This window comes from Mesoplodon densirostris, chromosome 14, assembly GCF_025265405.1.
Source record: "Mesoplodon densirostris isolate mMesDen1 chromosome 14, mMesDen1 primary haplotype, whole genome shotgun sequence".
Lineage (NCBI taxonomy): Eukaryota > Metazoa > Chordata > Mammalia > Artiodactyla > Ziphiidae > Mesoplodon > Mesoplodon densirostris.
In genome coordinates, this window is record NC_082674.1 from 22,593,445 (window position 1) to 22,612,607 (window position 19,163).

At 51.7% G+C, this 19,163-nt stretch overlaps 1 protein-coding gene across 1 annotated transcript in view; it reads left to right on the top strand.

The window, feature by feature from the left end:
- Positions 1-18,137, top strand: part of BABAM2 (BRISC and BRCA1 A complex member 2) — a 454,460-nt gene extending 436,323 nt beyond the window's left edge. The window contains exon 12 of the mRNA XM_060117521.1: positions 17,816-18,137. Coding sequence (XP_059973504.1) covers positions 17,816-17,879 — 64 coding nt within the window. The 3' untranslated portion in view covers positions 17,880-18,137. The remainder of the gene's footprint in view (positions 1-17,815) is intronic.
- Positions 18,138-19,163: the final 1,026 nt, after the last annotated feature.

The following is a 19,163-nucleotide window of genomic DNA, read 5'->3' on the forward strand; positions in this document are numbered from 1 at the left end:
AATACCCATCCCCTCAGCAGTGCCACAGTGCGGGGTGGCTCAGAGCCCTGGGGCTGGGAGCACAAAAACATGGTCCTCCCCCAGCTGCACCAAGGGCCCTGATCTAGTTGAGGTGCTTATTTTGGAGAGCCCAAGTCCTGGCTCTTCTTTGCCAACTTCTGACCTAAAACTGGCTCCGCTTAAGGAATGCACATAATTTTCCACAGAGTTAGATCTCAGAGGTAATATGCTAGCAGCACAAAGAAATGTGCTAAGAGGGCCAGAGCAGACGAGCTCATGACGGTGGGGACTGACCTCACTCCCCAGGCGCTGGGTTACACGTCGCCCAGTGTGCGCGGTGACGACATTCCGCCAGGACACCCTCCTCTGCAGGGCGTGTTGTCAGCATGGTTTTCAGAAGGCTGTTATGAACTCTCTGTGGGTGAGACAGCTTTGTGGTCAGATCTGGTTTCCACCTCTCAACTCACATTGGAAATTGTACTGGGGCCGGCCGGCCATGTGGGCAAATTTTGAAAGATTCCTAACCTACCCTTTTCATTCTGCATCTATCAGCGGTTCCCAGCAGTCCAGAGGCCAGAGGATTGGGAAGAAAAAGAGGTTGGGAGCCCGGAGTAGCCTAGGATTCAGTATCTACTTCCTGTTCCCTTTCTTGGATCTTAAAAGGTTCCTGGGAATAAGAAGGAATGTACTTAGTCACTGTTCTGAGCCCCTTAACCGTGCAGAGCGCTGTGCTAAGAAGCAGTTAGAGTCCTGTGGACTAGAGCACTTCTCTCTGTGCCCTAGAAAGATGCGACCAGGAGGAGAGTGGGTGGAGTGTGGGCATCAGTGTGGCGGCACCCCGTAGGGAAGGGTGGTGGGAGCCCATGAAGTTGACATTGGGGAATAGCCCTGTACACTAGTTTTGGACCAGAGCCCCAGGGCCTAAGAGAAAGAAATCTCCCAGTTAGCAAATGTTCCCAATTTAAAAATTTTACTGTTCCAAGTCACCAGATGCATGATGATGCCCCACACCTTTAGCTGCAGAGGTTATGGCCAGATATGGGGTGGGGAGCAGCGCTCAGAAGGACCCTTCTAGTGGAACGTGGGTGCACCAGAGCCATGCCTTTCCTGCTCCAAGCCTGTGGCCACAGAAGGCCCTCCGGGGCTGGCAGTGTGCTGTCGCAGGGCACTGGCTCATATCTGAACCCCACTCTGCCTTTACCATGCACCTGACCTTGGGTAGGTTACCTACTCTCTCCAAGCCTGTTTCTTCATGTGTACAGTGGAAGTAGAGTAATGCTATCTATTTCACACATGACTGTTGCTTGCATTAAAATGAAGTTTTTTTTTGAACATCTTTATCGGAGTATAATTGCTTTACAATGGTGTGTTAGTTTCTGCTTTATAACAAAGTGAATCAGCTATACATATGTATATATCCTCATATCCCCTCCCTTTTGCGTTTCCCTCCCACCCTCCCTATCCCACCCCTCTAGGTGGTCACAAAGCACTGAGCTGATCTCCCTGTGCTATGTGGCTGCTTCCCACTAGCTACCTATTTTACATTTGGCAGTGTATATATGTCCATGCCACTCTCTCATTTCGTCCCAGGTTACCCTTCCCCCTCCCTGTGTCCTCAAGTCCATTCTCTATGTCTGTATCTTTATTCCTGTCCTACCCCTAGGTTCTTCAGAACCTTTTTTTTTTTTTTAGATTCCATATATATGCATTAGCATACGGTATTTGTTTTTCTCTTTCTAACTTACTTCACTCTGTATGACAGACTCTAGGTCCATCCACCTCAGTACAAATAACTCAATTTCATTTCTTTTTATGGCTGAGTAATATTCCATTGTATATATGTGCCACATCTTCTTTATCCATTCATCTGTTGATGGACACTTAGGTTGCTTCCATGTCCTGGCTATTGTAAATAGAGCTGCAATGAACATTGGGGTGCATGTGTCTTCTTGAATTATGGTTTTCTCAGGGTATATGCCCAGTAGTGGTATTGCTGGGTTGTATGGTAGTTCTATTTTTAGTTTTCTAAGGAACCTCCAGACTGTTCTCCATAGTGGCTGTATCAATTTACATTCCCACCAAAGTGCAGGAGGGTTCCCTTTTCAAAATGAGGTTATTTTTAAAAACATATTATAAACTGTAAAATACCAAGGATCAAGTTAGTTCATTTACTTATCCAACAACTGTTAAATGCCTACTCGGTGCAGGTACTTTCAGGCAGTGTCCCCGGTGCTCCAGGCCCTCCTGTAAAGAGGAGCTATTCTATAAATGTGTGTTAAATTAAAGTGAAACAGGAGTTCCACAGCTAGGCGATAGGAGGGGAGGTTGGGAGGAAAGGAAGCTACTCTGGTTTGAGTTCCTACTGTGTGCTGGCACTGTTGCCTGACAACCGTAGCACGGGTCCTTTGGGCCCATCAGAGAGAAATACATGGAGACTCGGGGAGGGTAAGTGTGACTTCCCCGAGACACACAGCCACCAACTGACAGACCCATGTTTGAGTTCAGTTCCCTCTGATTCCAAATGTTCCCTTGCCACAGAATGACACTAGCAGATTTCCTCTCTAGCCCACTTTTCTCCTCCCAAGCCTCCCCCAGGTCCATAAGCCAGGCCAAATCCAAGCCAAAAATGATCACCCCTGATTCTAGACCAGTAAGTGGGAATCATGTGAAATCAGAGCAAAATGAGGCTCTATCACCACAAGCCAAACCTCATGTTCACAAGGGTTTTAGGAGAACAACGGCCTTTGATGCATGCTCGGAATTCCTTCCATGGCAAGCCACTGTGAGAAAAATCTCACCCAAACAATGTACTCTTGGCTGAGGGAGGGCCGGTGTCTTTTCAGGCATAAAGCTACCAGCAAGGACCCAGAAGTCACTCAAGGGAGTTGTTGGTTTCCCCAGAAGGTCTAGCTTTTTGAAATCACCTTAGCAAAGGATTCCATTCGCCCCTCTGCCCCCGCCCCCCTGCCCCCCAGTGCCGAGTCCTCCCGTGTCTCTAACCCCTGGGAGAGGAGGAGGGGCATGGAGCTCCTGTCCTTGTGTGGGTTTCCAGCTCAGCAGTCAATGAATCCTTTTCTCAAGTGTAGCACCAAGTATTTATTCTGATAAGGGATAAAAAAAATTTTTTTTAAGAAAAAAGAAGAACTAAAGAGGTTGTTGTCTGGCTTGGTCTCCAAAAACCCGTCCTTAACAATTGACAGTTATTGCCTAGACTTAAGATGATCGATTTAGGAAAGAAGGCTATTCATTCATTGTCATTCAGCCATTCAACAGAAATTTAGGGTATTTCTGGGTCCCTGAGGTGCAGCCCCCAGAAATGAATGCAGGAAGCCTCCTGTGTCTACACAGAGGGGGAAACATCTAAAGAGCTGCATTTAAAGATGGACAGACCCACGGCTCCAGAGCCAGTAACACCCGGGGAGCTCCTGCCCAGGAAGTCAGCCTGGCCCTGGAGCTCAGAGCACACGGTGGAGGCCTCAGCTGCTCCCACCATTCAGTTCACAAGGCCTCACGGAACCTCGGCGAGACTGAGCCACAAAGCTCCGCCCAAGGGTGACCGCAGAGGTAAACAACGTGTATACAAGGGACAGCAACCCCAGGCAGTTTAGGTAGGATTGTTTTGTTCCAGAAGGCAAAAGGAGGCCCCATGGGTAGGGGTTCCCAGGGGACAAATTCCAGTTCAGGAGAAGGAAAAACATTATAACTCTTACAGGTGCTGCAGGCTCTGCGGAGGGCCTGAGGCTTATGCCAGGCCTTGAGTGTGGGTAGGTTGTGGGTAGATAGGGAGGCCCCCCAAATGTTGCATGGTTCAGGAAAGTACCCTTTACCTGCAAAGCAAAGGGGCTCCTACAGAGCTGGCTCCCAGAATTGCCAAGGAAAATTAATTATTGTTTGTAAAACACTTTAAGATTCCCCGATGAAAGACCTTGTATAAATGCAAATTATTATTATTGTCATTAAAAGTGCTAGACGTCTGGCCTGCTGGCTAATGGCCTGGCAGAGCTCTGAGCAGAAACGAAAGCCAACTCCAGGCAGAAAGTTTGTTCTGGTTGTTCCAGAGCAATAGCAGGAAGAAGGAGCCAGCGGAGGAGGGCTCGGCCCCCGACTGTGAAGTGAAGCCATCCAACTCCCACCCAGGGTGAGCCGGCAGCAGTCTGTCTGGGAGTCCAGGGCCTGTGTGTCCCCTGAGGGCCAGGCCTTACTCAGATTCATCCCTTGCGCCCTGCAGAAACCAGCCCTTGTCTAGCTCAGGAGCTGGGTCGGCATGAGTGAGTGAATGTCTGGTTGTCTGCTGGTCTGAAGGATGGATGCTGGCCTCCGTTCTTGGGGTCCTAAGTCAGATCCGGAGACAAAAGGGAGATAGATAGAAACCTCTTGCCATGCCTTTGATAGTGCTTATTAAGGAGCGAACTCCTTTAGCAAAGCACAGGGAGAGGTCATTTATTAAATTACTGCTTCCGCTAAAGAAGCTGTTTCTGGCTCTCCATGTCTCGTGAGTTCCACATCCGGAAAATATTTCAAAAATATTCAAAGAAAAAAAATATTCAAAGAAAAAATTCCAAAAAGTTCCAAAAAGCAAAGTTTGAATTTGCTAGACACAGCAGCTATGTACGGAGCATTTACATTGTATTTACAACTATTTACATAGTATTTACATTGTATTAGGTATTTAAGTAATCTAGAGATGATTTAAAGTATACGGGAGATGTGCATAGGTCATATGCAAATACAGTCGGATCTCCGTATCTGCATGTTCCATATCCGCGGATTCAACCAGCGGAGAATCAAAAACCAGAGTTGTTTGAATACAAGGCTGCAGAATCCAAAGATATGGAGGGTCAACTACTATGCCGTTTCTTTTTAATATGAATTTATTTATTTTATTTATTTATTTTTGGCTGCGTTGGGTCTTCGTTGCCATGCATGGACTTTCTCTAGTTGCAGCAAAGAGGGGCTACTCTTTGTTGTGGTGCGGGGGCTTCTCATTGCGGTGGCTTCTCTTTGTTGTGGAGCACGGGCTCTAGGCGCACGGGCCTCAGTAGTTGTGGCACGCGGGCTCAGTAGTTGTGGCTTGTGGGCTGTAGAGCGCAGGCGCAGTAGTTGTGGCTCGCAGGCTCTAGAGCGCAGGTTCAGCACAGGTTTAGTTGCCCCATGGCATGTGGGATCTTCCTGGACCAGGGCTTGAACCCGTGTCCCCTGCATTGGCAGGTGGATTCTTAGCCACTGTGCCACCAGGGAAGCCCTACTATGCCATTTTATATAACGACTTGAGCATCCTTGAATTTTGGTATCCGCAAGGGTCCTGGAACCAGTCTCCTGCGAATACCAGGGGATGACTGTATGTTAGACTTGGAAGTAAGCTCAGAAGCCATCCCCTCACTTTACAGATGAGGTATTTGGGGTACGGAGAGGTGAAGTGGCTCATCCAAGGTCACATAGCAAGTGAGAAGCACAGCCAGGATCACAACTCAAGCTTGATTATGTCAGGGTAATAATACCTCCCATTTTATAGTACTTTACAGACATGGTACTTCTCAACAACCCTGGAGAGTTTTAAGATGACAGATGACTTTACTGTTAAAGGAACCTTCCGGGTATGCTTTGCTCTTCTGGGGCTCGTTATTTAGAGAACATTTATGGTGCCTCCCATGTGCACTTGTGTGAATTGCACGTGCCCTTCTTTTCCTTCTCCCAGACATTCAGACTAGGCCTTGTTCTTCTGTAGGGTGCATTAATACTTCCAGGACCCAGGTGGACAAGTGAGAGGGAGGTCAAGTTCATCCCTTTCATCCCTTGTTATCACAGTCATAATTCTACTGAAAAGTCACCCAATGCAGGTCCCTAAATGAGAGCTAAAGATACCAGTCACCACCTCTGGACACACAGACCTACAAGAGGGAGGGCCATTTAGGGGGGTTTGTAAGAACAAACTTAGGTGTAATGGGAGTTGGCAGTAAGGAGCCCTCAACATTCATTACTGGGCCATTGGCAATTCCAGTTTTATGGAGTTTTTTTGTTTTTGTTTTTTAAAAACATAAGCACCTTCCTTTTAAAAATTAATTAATAATTTATTTTTATTTTTGGCTACATTGGGTCTTCAATGCTATGCACGGGCTTTCTCTAGTTGCGGCGAGCAGGGGCTACTCTTCTTTGCGGTGCACGGGCTTCTCATTGCAGTGGCTTCGCTTGTTGCAGAGCACGGGCTCTAGGTGAGCGGGCTTCAGTAGTTGTGGCTCACGGGCTCTAGAGCGCAGGCTCAGTAGTTGTGGCACATGGGCTTAGTTGCTCTGTGGCATGTGGGATCCTCCCAGACCAGGGATCGAACCCGTGTCCCCTGCATTGGCAGGCAGATTCTTAACCAGTGCACTACCAGGGAAGTCCAATTTTACGGAGTTTTAATGAAGGAGAATGAGATATGCCTAAAATGATGTTTGGGAGGGGGAGGATCACCAAATCAAAGAAATTTAGAAATCACCTCTCCCGTGCCTTCGTTGTGTGGATGAGGAAATGGAGGAGTGATTCAGTGTCACACAGCAGATCCCGAGGGGGAGGCCTAGTCTCTGCACTCAGCTGCCAGCACCTTTTCCACTGGAAATCATGGCATTGTGGAAAGAATGTGCTCTTTGGAGTCAAGCAGCTCTGGAATCATAAATAGCATTGCCACCTATTAGCTGTGTGATCTTAGAAAAGTTACTTTGCATCTCTGAATTGTAGATTTCTCATTGGCAAAAATAAAGATATAGGTGTCCCCCACTTTTTGAAAGTTCGCTTTATGCCACTTTGCTTTTTTTTTTTTTTTTTTTTGCGGTACGCGGGCCTCTCACTATTGTGGCCTCTCCCGTTGCGGAGCACAGGCTCCAGACGCGCAGGCTCAGCGGCCATGGCTCACGGGCCCAGCCGCTCCGTGGCATGTGGGATCTTCCCGGACCGGGGCACGAACCCGTGTCCCCTGCATCGGCAGGCGGACTCTGAACCACTGCGCCACCAGGGAAGCCCCACTTTGCTTTTACTAAAGACCTACATTAGTACCTGTTTTCAGTAACTAAAAGACATCCAAAGAGGATTTTCACTTTTATCAAAAAAGGCAAAAAGCAAAAATAGCATTCAGCGTTTGTTTTGTGGCAAGCCCTTGTTGAGGCAGAGTGCACCCCGAGCAGCCAGAGTGGCGCCGCCAAGCTCCTTCCCCAGGAACCACACTCGGCATCTCAGCATCAGGCCACCATAGCTTTGAACTGTGTCTGTGAGCATCTTGCTTTGTCTCATTTTATTTTTGCATCTGTTAGCAATATGTGTCCTAAGTTAATTGCTTCTTCGCTTTATGCCATTTCGAAAGGTTTCATAGGAATGCTCTACTTTCAGATGGTGGGGGAACCTGTACTAATACCTGCGTGGTAGTAGTCCCATTAGGAGGAGTAAACGTAAACTAGTATAGATGAAAACAAACAGCGTGAAGTCGAGCATGTAGTAGGCACCTCCCTTCCTTTATACTCCTGGCTTCCAGACTTTTTTTTACCACAATCCACAGGAAGACATTTATTTTACATCCACAAAAGTTTCACACAAAAAAATTCTACTTGCCACATGTGATGTACTCTGATTTTGATTTCGTTTTATTTTAATGCTGGTCAGGACCCACTAGGTTGATTTCACAACCCACTAATGGATTCCACCTATTGTTTGAACAAGCCTGTTTCATACCATGTGTGGATATCATTTATCCACGTTGTATGTATGTCCTTCCTTTCCTTCCAGGCCTTTCCCCCCTCCCTCCCTCTCTGTAACTGGCACATGGCCACACAGCTAGCTGTCGCCAGCACGTGCCGGGCCCTGTGCTCGTGCAGGGTGGAGTGAGCCCTGCGGGCCTGCAGGGCAGGTGAGCTCTGCTTCTGCGCCCCTCCCCATCTTTGCCGTGAACCTCAGCATGGTTGAGAGGACCCATAGGACCCTCCACCTGCAGAAGTTCTGCCTCCTGCCAGCCTGCTGTGGAACTTGCCCACACTCCCAGCCCAGGAGCCCACCTGAAGTTCCCATTAAGGCCATTGCACTGCAGCAGGGAGGGTAGGCCTCAGATGTCCTCTCCCATCCAGTAGTTTCTTCTTTTGGAATTGCTGCTTTTCCATCTGTGAGCCCAGAGAGCCAGGCGTCTGGGAGTATCGTTTCAGCTGCTGGGCGGGGGGATTAGACTGAAGAGGGACCATGGCCGTCCTTGCTGCCCCTCCCCCAGATCTTCAAGGGGTATCTGTGAGCACCCAGCTAGGAGGGCAAACACCCAGAGTGTGGGCGTGACCAGGGGCTGCACTTAAAAGGCAGCAGGCAGGGGCCTGAGCTGCGCTGGGAGACAGAGCTTCAGCCTCTAGATGCTGAGAGTCTGTTGGGAGAAACCCAGTTTACAACCAGGCAAGCAGTACTTAAAAGCCCCAGAGAAACTCTCTGGGGGGGAGAAGATTGTTTCATGCTCCAGAGAGTTGATCTCCTAAGCGTTCTCTAAGCCCTTTGGGGGTCCGGCACTGTCGTGTGCAGGCCGATGCCTGGCGATGCTGAGCGGAAGCCTGGAGGCACCATCCCCGCTGGGGCATGACCAGGCCCCACACTATGCACGGTCAGCTCGCCTGGGACCCCAAGCACTTCCTCTTTGAGGGCCATGCTTTGGTTTTTCCCCTGTTGCTGATTAAGGGGGGGAGGGTAATCTGTGATTTTGACAGTGACTCACCGCCCTCAGACAGGCGGCGGCTTCCCCCCAGCAGTCCAGCGCAGGTGAGCTGCGTGAGTAGGAGATCCCAGCACCCTCCACAGGCATCTGCAGGGCCACCAGCAGAGCCGGGGCTGAGCTCCCACCTGTGCGGCCCTGGGCAGAGCCAGCAGAGAACATGAGATGCCCGTTGCCAAGGCACCTGCCATCCGAGGCACACCAGGCAGGCGCAGATGGTGAGACAAGGTGGACAGAGGGTGGTGGCTGTGCTCTGGGGTCCCAGGCCTCAGGCAGCACCATATTCCTTAGCCCCACCTACCCACTCTCCGCCCTAGCCTTAGCCCAGCCAGGTGCACTGCATCATCTCAGCTGACACCCCCCGCCGGGGGGGAGAGGGGGGCCGGCCTTTCCTAGTGGCCACGCTGCTGCCCCCTCCTCCCAGCTTCGCATCAAGCAGGTTCATGACGGAAAGAGCATCAGCCTGAGAGTAAGGAGACAGGGAGGATGGGCTCAGATTCTGCCGACCAGCTCTGGGGCCTTAAGGCAGCCCCTTGGGCCAGCCATGCATTCATTCATTCATTCATTCATTCATTCCTACTGTCAGGCCCTAAGGAAGGTGAGCACCATAGGGCACTAAGGGTGAACCACCACCGAATTTTGCCCTCAAGGGGCTTCCAGAGAAAAGCTAGGCCATATGAGAGGGACCATCAACTTCTCCAGCCCTTAGTTTTCCCTTCCCTGTAATGATCGGACTATATGGCCGCTAAGATTTCTTTCTGTTATAAAATTTTATAATTCTAAAGTACATCTTTAAATAAGCCAAGCTTTCACAGTCGTTTGAGAAATGTTTGTTGAATTGCTGTGCGTCGGGCTCTAGACTTGAAGCTGGGCTGCAGAGATGCCTGAATATGAGCAGCGGGGCTTGCCATGAAGGAGCTTCTAGTGGGATGTCGGGGGATGGCTGGACTGTGACAGAGGCTTGCAGACAGAGCTGGGAGCCCAGGGGAGGAAGGCAGCCCTGCGGCTGGGGAAGCCCACGAAGACTACCCTGCCTCTCCCTCTCATTTGGCCAGTTGGCCCACGTGGCCTCCTCCCCTCAGACACTGCAGCAGGGGGTGCCCGGGGAGCAGAGGCAACTACAACCCCCCACCCCAACTCCTGAGCAAGGCCTGGCCCTGCAGTTGCAGAAGCTGGCTGCACGCTGCTCAAGCGCCAGAGGAACTGGCCCGGCTCCAGGAGGCCTCCTCGGAGAGTCTCAGAAGGAGAAAGAACCACTAGGTAATTGTGATCATTTCAGTGTGCATTGACAAATACCCTATGATTTAGAAGGAGCCAGATTTCATCCCAATACTTTGATGTCTAGAAATGGATCCCAGTTGATTGTTTGTTGAAGTCCTCCTAAAACAGCATTTTATTTAATTCAACACATACTGAGACTACGGTCTCAGCCTTCTCACGGGCAAGGAGCCCGAGCTGTGTAAGACAGAGCCTAGACACCAGTCTAACATCTCAAACTCAAGGCGGACCATGGCTGGGCCTGAGGTTGGAGGCCACTGTGCCATGGAACCCAGCAGAGGGGAGATTGATTCCAGCCGAGGGCGAGGGCCTCTGCCCGAAGCTGTGAGCGTGTGATACTGTGTTCTCGGTATGATATCAAGCCTTTGCATCTCAAGCATGTTCATTTCCTTGTTTTGCGATCTTGGACCCCTTAAAAATGAACCAGGCCTGCTCAAGGGTTGGCACATTTAGGAAGACTGTGTACATGAACCAGTTACAACCACTTGTTTGTTCCTAAAGCCCATACCAGCAGCCAGGCTGACATCGCTCAGGGCACAGCTACAAAATAAGCTCCCATCGTGCCAGGCACTTGCTTACCAAGGCGCCCAGAGTTGGATGGGCCGTCTTCACAGTGGCCTTTGGAGGGTTTGGGGTGACAGGCATTGAGGCAGAACTGGGTCTCTCTATAGAGATTCTATTATAAGGATGACCCCTTTGCCACGGGGACAGTAACCCCACATGAGTCAGTATTTACAGTGGCCGTTCGGGACAATGAGGACAAGGCAAGACCACAAGGCTGATTAGTGGGACTTGTCTTACACTATTTACAGGACTGCTTTGATTTTCAGACCACAGTCGGCTTGCTTATGACTGATTAAAAACATGTGCCAGTTGAAGTCACAGCTGCAGAAGAAAATTGGAAAAAGAAAGGAGCCTTAGACGTTTGGGAACTTGCCTCTATTTGCAAAAATGAATTCTGACTTGATTTGTGTGTCCTTGATTTCCTGACGAGGAGGTCCGTGTCCCCGAACCTCTCCTCCCAGCCTGCCCTATCCACCGCCACCCCCGCCTGACTCCGCAAGCATCGTAAGGCTCATCTTACGTTGCCCAGAGAAAAGCATTTGGGAATTCCAGAAAGAGCCTACTGAGTGCAGTTTGGGAAGAGAGCAATTGTTTAGGCTCCTGCCAAATAAAAGGCCCCAAGTATGTGAGGCTAAAGGCGGCAAGATCACAGGGTCTCTTCCTTGAGGTGGTGCTCCCGCAGCAAGATGGGCTCCGCTGGCACTGGGCTCAGGGTGTATCTTTTTTTTTTTTTTTTTTTTTGCTGTACGTGGGCCTCTCACTGCTGTGGCCTCTCCCGTTGCGGAGCACAGGCTCCGGACACACAGGCTCCGCGGCCATGGCTCGCGGGCCCAGCCGCTCCGCGGCATGTGGGATCTTCCGGGATCGGGGCACGAACCCGTGTCCCCTGCATCGGCAGGCGGACTCTCAACCACTGCGCCACCAGGGAAGCCCTCAGGGTGTATCTTAACTAAACTCGCTCAGCGTCTGTTTTCTCACCTGCAAAATGGGACCTTGACTCCTGCCCCAGGCGACAGTGTTGCAAGTGCCACCTGTGCAATGTTTAATCTGGTTTATGGGCTTCCTTCCTCTTTCCCCGGAGTCTCCAACCTCTTAGGGCTTTTTATTCTGTTTTTGTTTTCATTTTCTTAAAACCCTACTGATTCAATTGTTCAGATGTTGACTGCATGGATTTTTGTTCTTTTGAAAAGGTCCATTGAATAAATCAAGACCTATAATTCCAGTGGGGAAAATCCCTTTTGATGAGACTTGTTGAAGAAAGTTTCCTAACTGCCTTCATCTCAAGGCCTCTGAGGATCTTCCTGACAGCTCCCTGTCACCACTCTCTTTAGTGCCCCCAGAGCCCCTTCCCCAGAACACACATAGATGATTGGATTTTCCAGGCATTGTTTCCCCTGACAACTTAGTTTGAGCTCCCTGAGTCTGGACCTCTCAGTTGGAGGGCAGACATGGCTTAGAGGAACAGGCCTTCCTTCCCTCTCACCAACTGCCTGTGGTTCCCTGAACATCTGCTCGGAGCTCTGCCATGTTTGTGAAAAAGCATCCCAGCTAAGGCAACCACCGTCTCCCCTCACCACCATCACCTGCGGTGCATTGGGGCCTGGGCTTGGCTGGTGCCTTCATTGAACAGGTGAAGAGTCAAGACACAAAGAGGTTAAGTGGCTTGCTCAAGGTCACGTGGGTATCTCAGAACCATCACTGGGTGGCACTTAGAGATTGCCCAGTATCCATCTTCCTGTTAGAGGTGAGGAAACTGAGGCCCAGCTCCCGATGACCCAACGAGCCAGGGCCTGCACTAGAGCCCATGTCTTCTGCCTCATGGCTCAGTGCTCTTTCACTTGCCCCACTGCCTGCCCTTTATAATACTTGTTGACCTGGACAGAAGAAGGTCTGTCTGAGGACTGGGCCCACTTCAATACCCCCATCTGGGGTAGCCAGAGCCACATGATTCTTAAACATCCATCTAGTCCAAGGCTGCGACCTCCCACCGACCAAGCTTTTGACCAGAGCCACGCACAGGAGCACACGCAGCAGCTCAAGCAGAAGCCGGCCGGGGCGCGGGTGTCTCCCGCTGGTACCACAAGCACGTCTCCCGCAGCTCCGGGCTGCATTTCAAGAGGTGCGCAGTGTCCCAATGACTTTGGCTGGGTGTCCGATCCTGAGGCTGACCACCTCTGTGCCTCCAGCTGCCAGCTCAATACGATACGTGAAAAACGATCCAAGAAGGCCCAGGGGAAAGGATGAACCAGGAGCAAGGACCATAGGACCTCTCCATCCACATAAGGGTTTCCTCTTCTGCAGCCACACATGCCCTGGCTGTCCGCCTCTCCCCCTCAGACCCAGCTGGGTCCCCACGGTAACAGTTGACACCTATTGATCAACTAGTTTGCCAGGTGCCAGGCCAAGTGCTTACATGGAACATCTCATTTAATCCTCATGAGGACTATCCTTTAAGGTAGGCGTCATGGCTCACCTCTTATAGTTGAAGAAAGTAAAGCTAAACCGGTGACTCACTTGCCCAGGTGGTACAGCCAGTAAAGAGCAGGGCCAGGCCTCGAGCCCACACTGCCTGTCCTTCACAGCCTCCAGCCTGCAGGGCCTTGGAGATCATCAGGCACAGCTCCCTGCCTCGAAGATGAGGGATCTGGTGCCCAGAGAAGGGAAGAGACTTACTCCTGGACCCAAGGCCCAGTAAAGTAGACCTGCTGAGCAGCCCAGCACCCTGATTCCTGGCCTCAGCGGTCTGTCTACTCCACCCCTGCTGTGCCTGTGAGCTGAGGCCAGGAGCCAGTCCTGCTTCCAATTCATGGACAACCTACCTGGCCTCAGCCTGGGGTCAGTTCTTTAAGTTTTATTCTGCTAGCCTGAGACTCTGGGATTGGATGGAGTTGTGATCTTATAAAACCCGGAGTGAAGGGACTTCCCTGGCGGTCAAGTGGTTAAGACTCTGTGCTCCCAGAGCAGGGGGCACGGGTTCAGTCCCTGGTCGGGGAACTAAGATCCTGCATGCCACACAGGGCAGCCAAAAAAATAAATAAAACCCAGGGCAGAGGGACTGAGATCAATGAAGAGGGTCAGAGCCTTATGCTGTCCTAAGGCACATTTAGCTCTAATTTGGTCTAAAGATAATGTCTCTCCCAGTGGGAGTAGAAGGAGAAGCTTGACTGACTCAAGGCCTCCCTCCCCGAGGGCCCTTTTGGCCAGTTAACGGGGACGTGAGAAGACCTTCCCCCCACCCCCCTGTAACGCACTTACACTTTTAAAGCTTACCATACACTTTGTCTTTGGGTGAAAGCGTTTTTTAAAAGGTGACAGACAACTAGTGCCATTGGCAGGCAATATACTCTGGGCAGCTCTCCATCTTCCCTGATAAAAACTGAAACAAATGAAAACAGCACTTCAAAAGAAAACCTATAAATGGATGGGAGCCAGTTGTCATTCTCCCCTTCCTCCTCGCCTCCCTGAGCTGACTTGGTGAGGATCCGCGCTGAGCAGCACTCACTGACAACAGCTGGTAGCATCATGCCTTTAAATAGCCCTTCTCCACACTGCTTCCCCTGGGCGTCACACCGTTTGCCCTGGGAAAGCCCAGGACACAACAGGAAACTTCAGAACTTTCTGAAGAAGGACAGAGCTTGCTGTAAAGCTTGCTCCCTCTTGCCAAGACCTTTCGGTCTAAGGAGCTTGCACTGGTGTGGCCCCTCCCCCAGAAGTTTCCAAGGAAAATCTGAGCTGATGAGATTTGCCCGGTGTGAGGCCGGGCCTGAGGACGGAGAGCCGGGGAGAGATGCCCCTGCCCCGGTGCCCAGGGCCCGTTCCAGCAGCAGCCAGCACCACTCCCTCATCGGGTACCTATCTTGGAACCAACAGCCTGTGCCCCTGGTGTCCTCCCCTGTGACTTGGGACAGGGACGCCACCCTGCCCAGTGGTGCTGGGGTACGTCACACTCCACGGTGTCCTTCAGGCAGTAAAGCAGATGCAGCGGAGACAGGCAGCAGCCTGTCGAGATCGGACCCTCTGAAGAAGGGCCACCAGGCTCCCCTCCAGCAAACGCAGATATCTCTGGGGAAATAGCAGCAGGTGAAACACAGGGAAGGAACGAACGGCCCTCACGTCCGAGTGGCGGCAGCCAGTTGACAAGGTTCCTTCCCACACGTCTTGTGTGTGAGCGTCGCATCAGGGTGGGCTTGTTGCCCCTCCTCACTGTGGGGAAACAAAGCTCAGGGCTGCTCTCGCCCGGCCAGCCTCCCCCTAGCTCGGGGGCTTGTTCTGCCTCCTCACAGTCCCCCTTCCCATAAGGATGATCGTGGAAAAGGGATTTGAGGTCCTGAGTCTCAGAGGAGGTGGTGGTCTGGCTGGATGAAGATGCGGATGGAGGAAGGTGTTTATCCTTCTCACTAACTGTCCGTATAGGTAGACGTTTGAGAATGGACGGCAGGTTTATAGCTTTCTTCCTCAGAACCTGAACGTTGCGTTTGCCTGCTTTGTGGGGTTTCTGTCTCTCACTTTCCTCGACAGCGTGCAAGGGACGTGCTCTTGCAAACCTGGTGGCCATCGGTAGTTACCTTAATTGCAGCCATGAAGTCCACACTGGGCCCTCTGTACGGGCAGGCCTGTGGGGTCACAGAGAAGGGGACATGCCCCCTGCTTTCTAGGCCTGGCAGTGCAGCCTGGCCAGCAAGCCGTGTGCACACATGACACGTGCCCCAGCAGAAGCACAGAGAGCATCTGCAAGCAGGGAGAGAACCTTCTGGCGACCAGGGAAGCCTTGATGGGGGCAAGGGCGTTTGGCCTGAGCGTGACTAAAGCCCCGAGGTGGAAATGGCATGTGTGAGGAAGAGCAGGTGGCCACGCCGGAGGGGGCGGGGGTGCAGGCCAGCGTCCTGGACCGTGTGTGGGCTTCAAGGGGCTTGCAGCGTCCCCCGACTGCATGTGACATCACAGTGAGGAGACTTACCTGCAGTTTTTCTGGGAGAGGATCCTTAGCTTTCTTAGCTTCTCAAAGGTGGGGGGAGGCACGATCCCAAAAATGTAACCGAGGAAAAGTGCAAATAGTAAATATCGTGGCATGCCAGGCTGCGAGTTTGGGCAGATGAAGGGTCTTGGTCGGGGTAGTGAGGGAGACCCACATTCAAGGAGAACTGATTTAGTTGCAACAGAAAAGCGAAGTAAGCCTTTTGTCCCGGGGAGAAACAGCAGTTTTGCGAAAGGTAACAGGACAGGGAGCCCAGGTGTTGGGACACCGGGGAGGAAGAGGAAGAAACTTCAGGACGACTTCACCGCAGGGGTTTAGGGAGAAGTGGAAACTGAGGGTTCTGTTACAGAAGTACCAGGAGGCCGAAGCACTTTCACATGCGTAATATTGATGAAAAAGTGCGTGTGGACTTGAGCTATAGAGAGACGTCCAGGCCACAATGTCCTGCAGGTGGTTGGAAATGTGGGCCCGGAAGTTTGGGAGTGAAATAAGGGCTGGAGACCCAGATTTGGGGTGGGGGGGGCAGGTTCTCTGCTGAGGGTGTTTCGAGCCTGAGAGGAAGCGAGGGGAGTGGCGAGCAGGACGGGAAGAGTAGCCAAGGAGAGACTTCGTACGGGAGAGGGGACGGCGGGAGGGAGAGGAGGAGGGACGGAGGGGGTCTAGGTGTGAAATGTCCCAGGGAAAGAGAGCTTCCAGACACAGGGGCCCACGCATGAATGTGACAGAGAGGCTGCAGAGACTGGGACTGAAAAAATTCAGCAAAGCACGGAAATTTGAAAGAGGGTTTCCGGTGACTTGGCATTAGGGGAGGGGATCAGGCAGGTGTCATCAATGGCTGCTCTTAGAGGCGATTTAGTGGCGACCCCGGGGCTGCTGAGTTGTGCGGGGCTCTTCGCCCGACGCTGAACCACCCGTTTGACGCTGCACCGCCGACACTGAACCACCCGTTTGCGTTTCATGACTGCTGAGCAGTTCTCTGCTCTCTTCTCACAGATGGGTTTCGCCTCGTTGCCTCTCTCAGCTTCAGCAGGTGTGCCCTCTGCCTTTAAGTTAGCTCCCTGACTCCTAATGTGGGGCTTCTGACCTCCTGGGAGCCTGGAGCGCCAAGCTTATTAGAACCATCTCCTAAATAACATAGACAGAGGCCTTTGTGGTACTGATGGTGACAGGTGTCTTGGTGGCCCTTCCTAGCTCAAGTCACAGGTCCAGGTGAGCCACTTCTGGATAAGTCCGGTGTGACTGCTCTGATCTCACAGGCGGGAGGGCTGGCAGGCACACGCGGTGCCCGCCGCAACCTCTGCGGCTTCCTCTCACTCTGCTTTCTACCTCACCCTTCCTCTTCCGGAAGGGTGTTTAGTTCCCAGCTCCTGACAAGCCCTCCCATGCCCCCAGGCCTCCGCTCCTGCTGTGCCTTTTGCCTGGAACACCTGTAAAATGGCTACTTCACCGCCTCCTTCACTGGTTGCCTGAGGCTGGTGCCTCATGGCATTGCCATAAATGCCCTCACCACCGCAGTTGGTATTTCTTATGTGTCTGCTCCTTCTCTAAACTGAGATCACCTGCATGGTAGGTGCCACATGTGGGTCATCTCACAACCCTTGGCACCTCAGGCAGTGCCTGGCACAGTCAGTGTGGCATGTGCCCCTCTCCTGCTGTTGGACAGAGAGCCTGCTTCTCCAGATTCGAACCCGGTTGCCGGAAAAGCCAAACGGTCTGCCCCAGACCCTGTCACTAGTCTGTGGCTGACCAGGGAACGTTCTCCTGATACCCAGCCTGGCTTTCTTTCCAGTAGATCGAACTACAAATACGTCTGCCAACGAATGGAGGCCGTGGATCACTTAGAAATCCCTCTTATGAGACCCTCTCTGTCTATATGAAGTCAAAGATCCACCTAAGTAAAAGTGCAACGTTGTTGATATTTCACATCACGAAAACGACTGGATGGTTGGCTTGATCACTCTCTGGCTTGAAGCTTGGACCCTTGGCTTTGACCTGGGGAAGGGCAGATGGAACCCGAGTCCTGCTGTCTAATAGGAATTGGCAGCCAGGAAGGTCTGAGTACAGGCCCTTTAAATATCCATGAGAGATAGCACAGCAGTGAACTGTATGGATCTCCCTTGGAAAAATCCAGAGGGCTTTGCATCAGCAGGGAAGGAAAATCTAATCCAAGATGCATGAACAATAAATAACAACTGTTCCGAGTTAGGTTGAAAGCTCTGAGTTGCACTTTTTTTTTTTTTTTCAAGATGTTTGCGCTAACCACAATTTTTTTTCTCCCCCTTTCCCACCAGGGCTTATTTCAAAACCTTTGTCCCTCAGTTCCAGGAGGCAGCATTTGCCAATGGAAAGCTCTAGGAAACACCAGTCTTGAGAGGTGGCCAGCCAGACTGCTCTGTCCACATGCGTGTCAGCACATATGGCCGCTTCCTGGAAGCCATTGGAATGTCTTCACGGCAGCATTTCGCTCACACAGCAGCTTTGCGCCCCGACTGGAACCCAAACTTGAGCTGGCTGGCAGGAACCTGGGTCCCAGAGCCCCCCACCTCTGGTTGCTCCCTCTTTGTTTCCTTCGGTATACTTCTTAGTTGGAAGAAATAAAGTCACAAATCAGGATGCTGTTGTTTTTCCAGGGAATGTAAGACATCATAAATGCACACACCCTGATTCCAAAGCCTTTGTCTCTGAGACCTCTTTTAAGTTTTCAGATAAAATACCCTTTTGCTCTTTTCTCTCCCCCTGGAACTAGCACCTTGTGCGTGTGTGTTTCACACCCAACCTTTCCCATTTGGACAGTCCCTCACTGGAAAGGTGCTGCCTGAATGAGTCTGACCAACTGGCAAGGTTTCAGCCACCTACCCAACTGGGCCCAAGGCCAGCGCTCGGGAACAATTGGGTGCCAGCGTCAAACGCCGCTCCCCCATCCATCTCCAGGCCCCTGTGTGTGTGCCGTGTACAAAGCCCGTCCTGACCCAGGAGGCAGTCGTTAAAGGTTACTGAATGCATCAAGGAATCCATCCCTCTCTCCATCCCTCCTCCCGAGGCTGATGGGAGAGTTGTTTGGGCTGACGAAGCACTGTGCGAATTATACCTGTAAGACACAGGTTGGGTCCCGTGGGTGATCCCTGGGCTCAGACCTGCCAGCTCTGCAGCCGTCCGGGAACGGAGCAGGGGAAGGTACCCTGAGCAAGCTCCATCTTCCCTAAATTTATGGATTATCAGAGCCAGGCAGGGTTTCAGAAGTCATCTTGTTTCCACCCCAAACCCCTCTCCCCTGCTACTCCCTTCAGTGTCAAGAGGCGAGAACTAAGGCCCACGAGCTAAAGAAACTCTCCCAGCAAATTGGGGCAAACCTGGGAGTCGGGAGCCATCACACGACTTCCCTCAACTTACACCCAGGCTGGCCACAGCCAACTTGCCTGCTTGACAAGGTCTAGTTTAGTTTAGCGGCGTTCCACCCTGAGGGCTTTCAACACGAGGAAGTGGGACCTTGGTGCGGAGGCGAGAGAAACCAGCAGGCTGAGTGGCCTGTGCTCTTACTTCAGCCCACCTGCCTCTCTCCCACTGTAGGGCCCGCACAGGTGGAAGCCAGCCTCTCACTCTTCCCTCAGCTCCTCTTGTGGTTGGTGGAGCTCAGTTTCA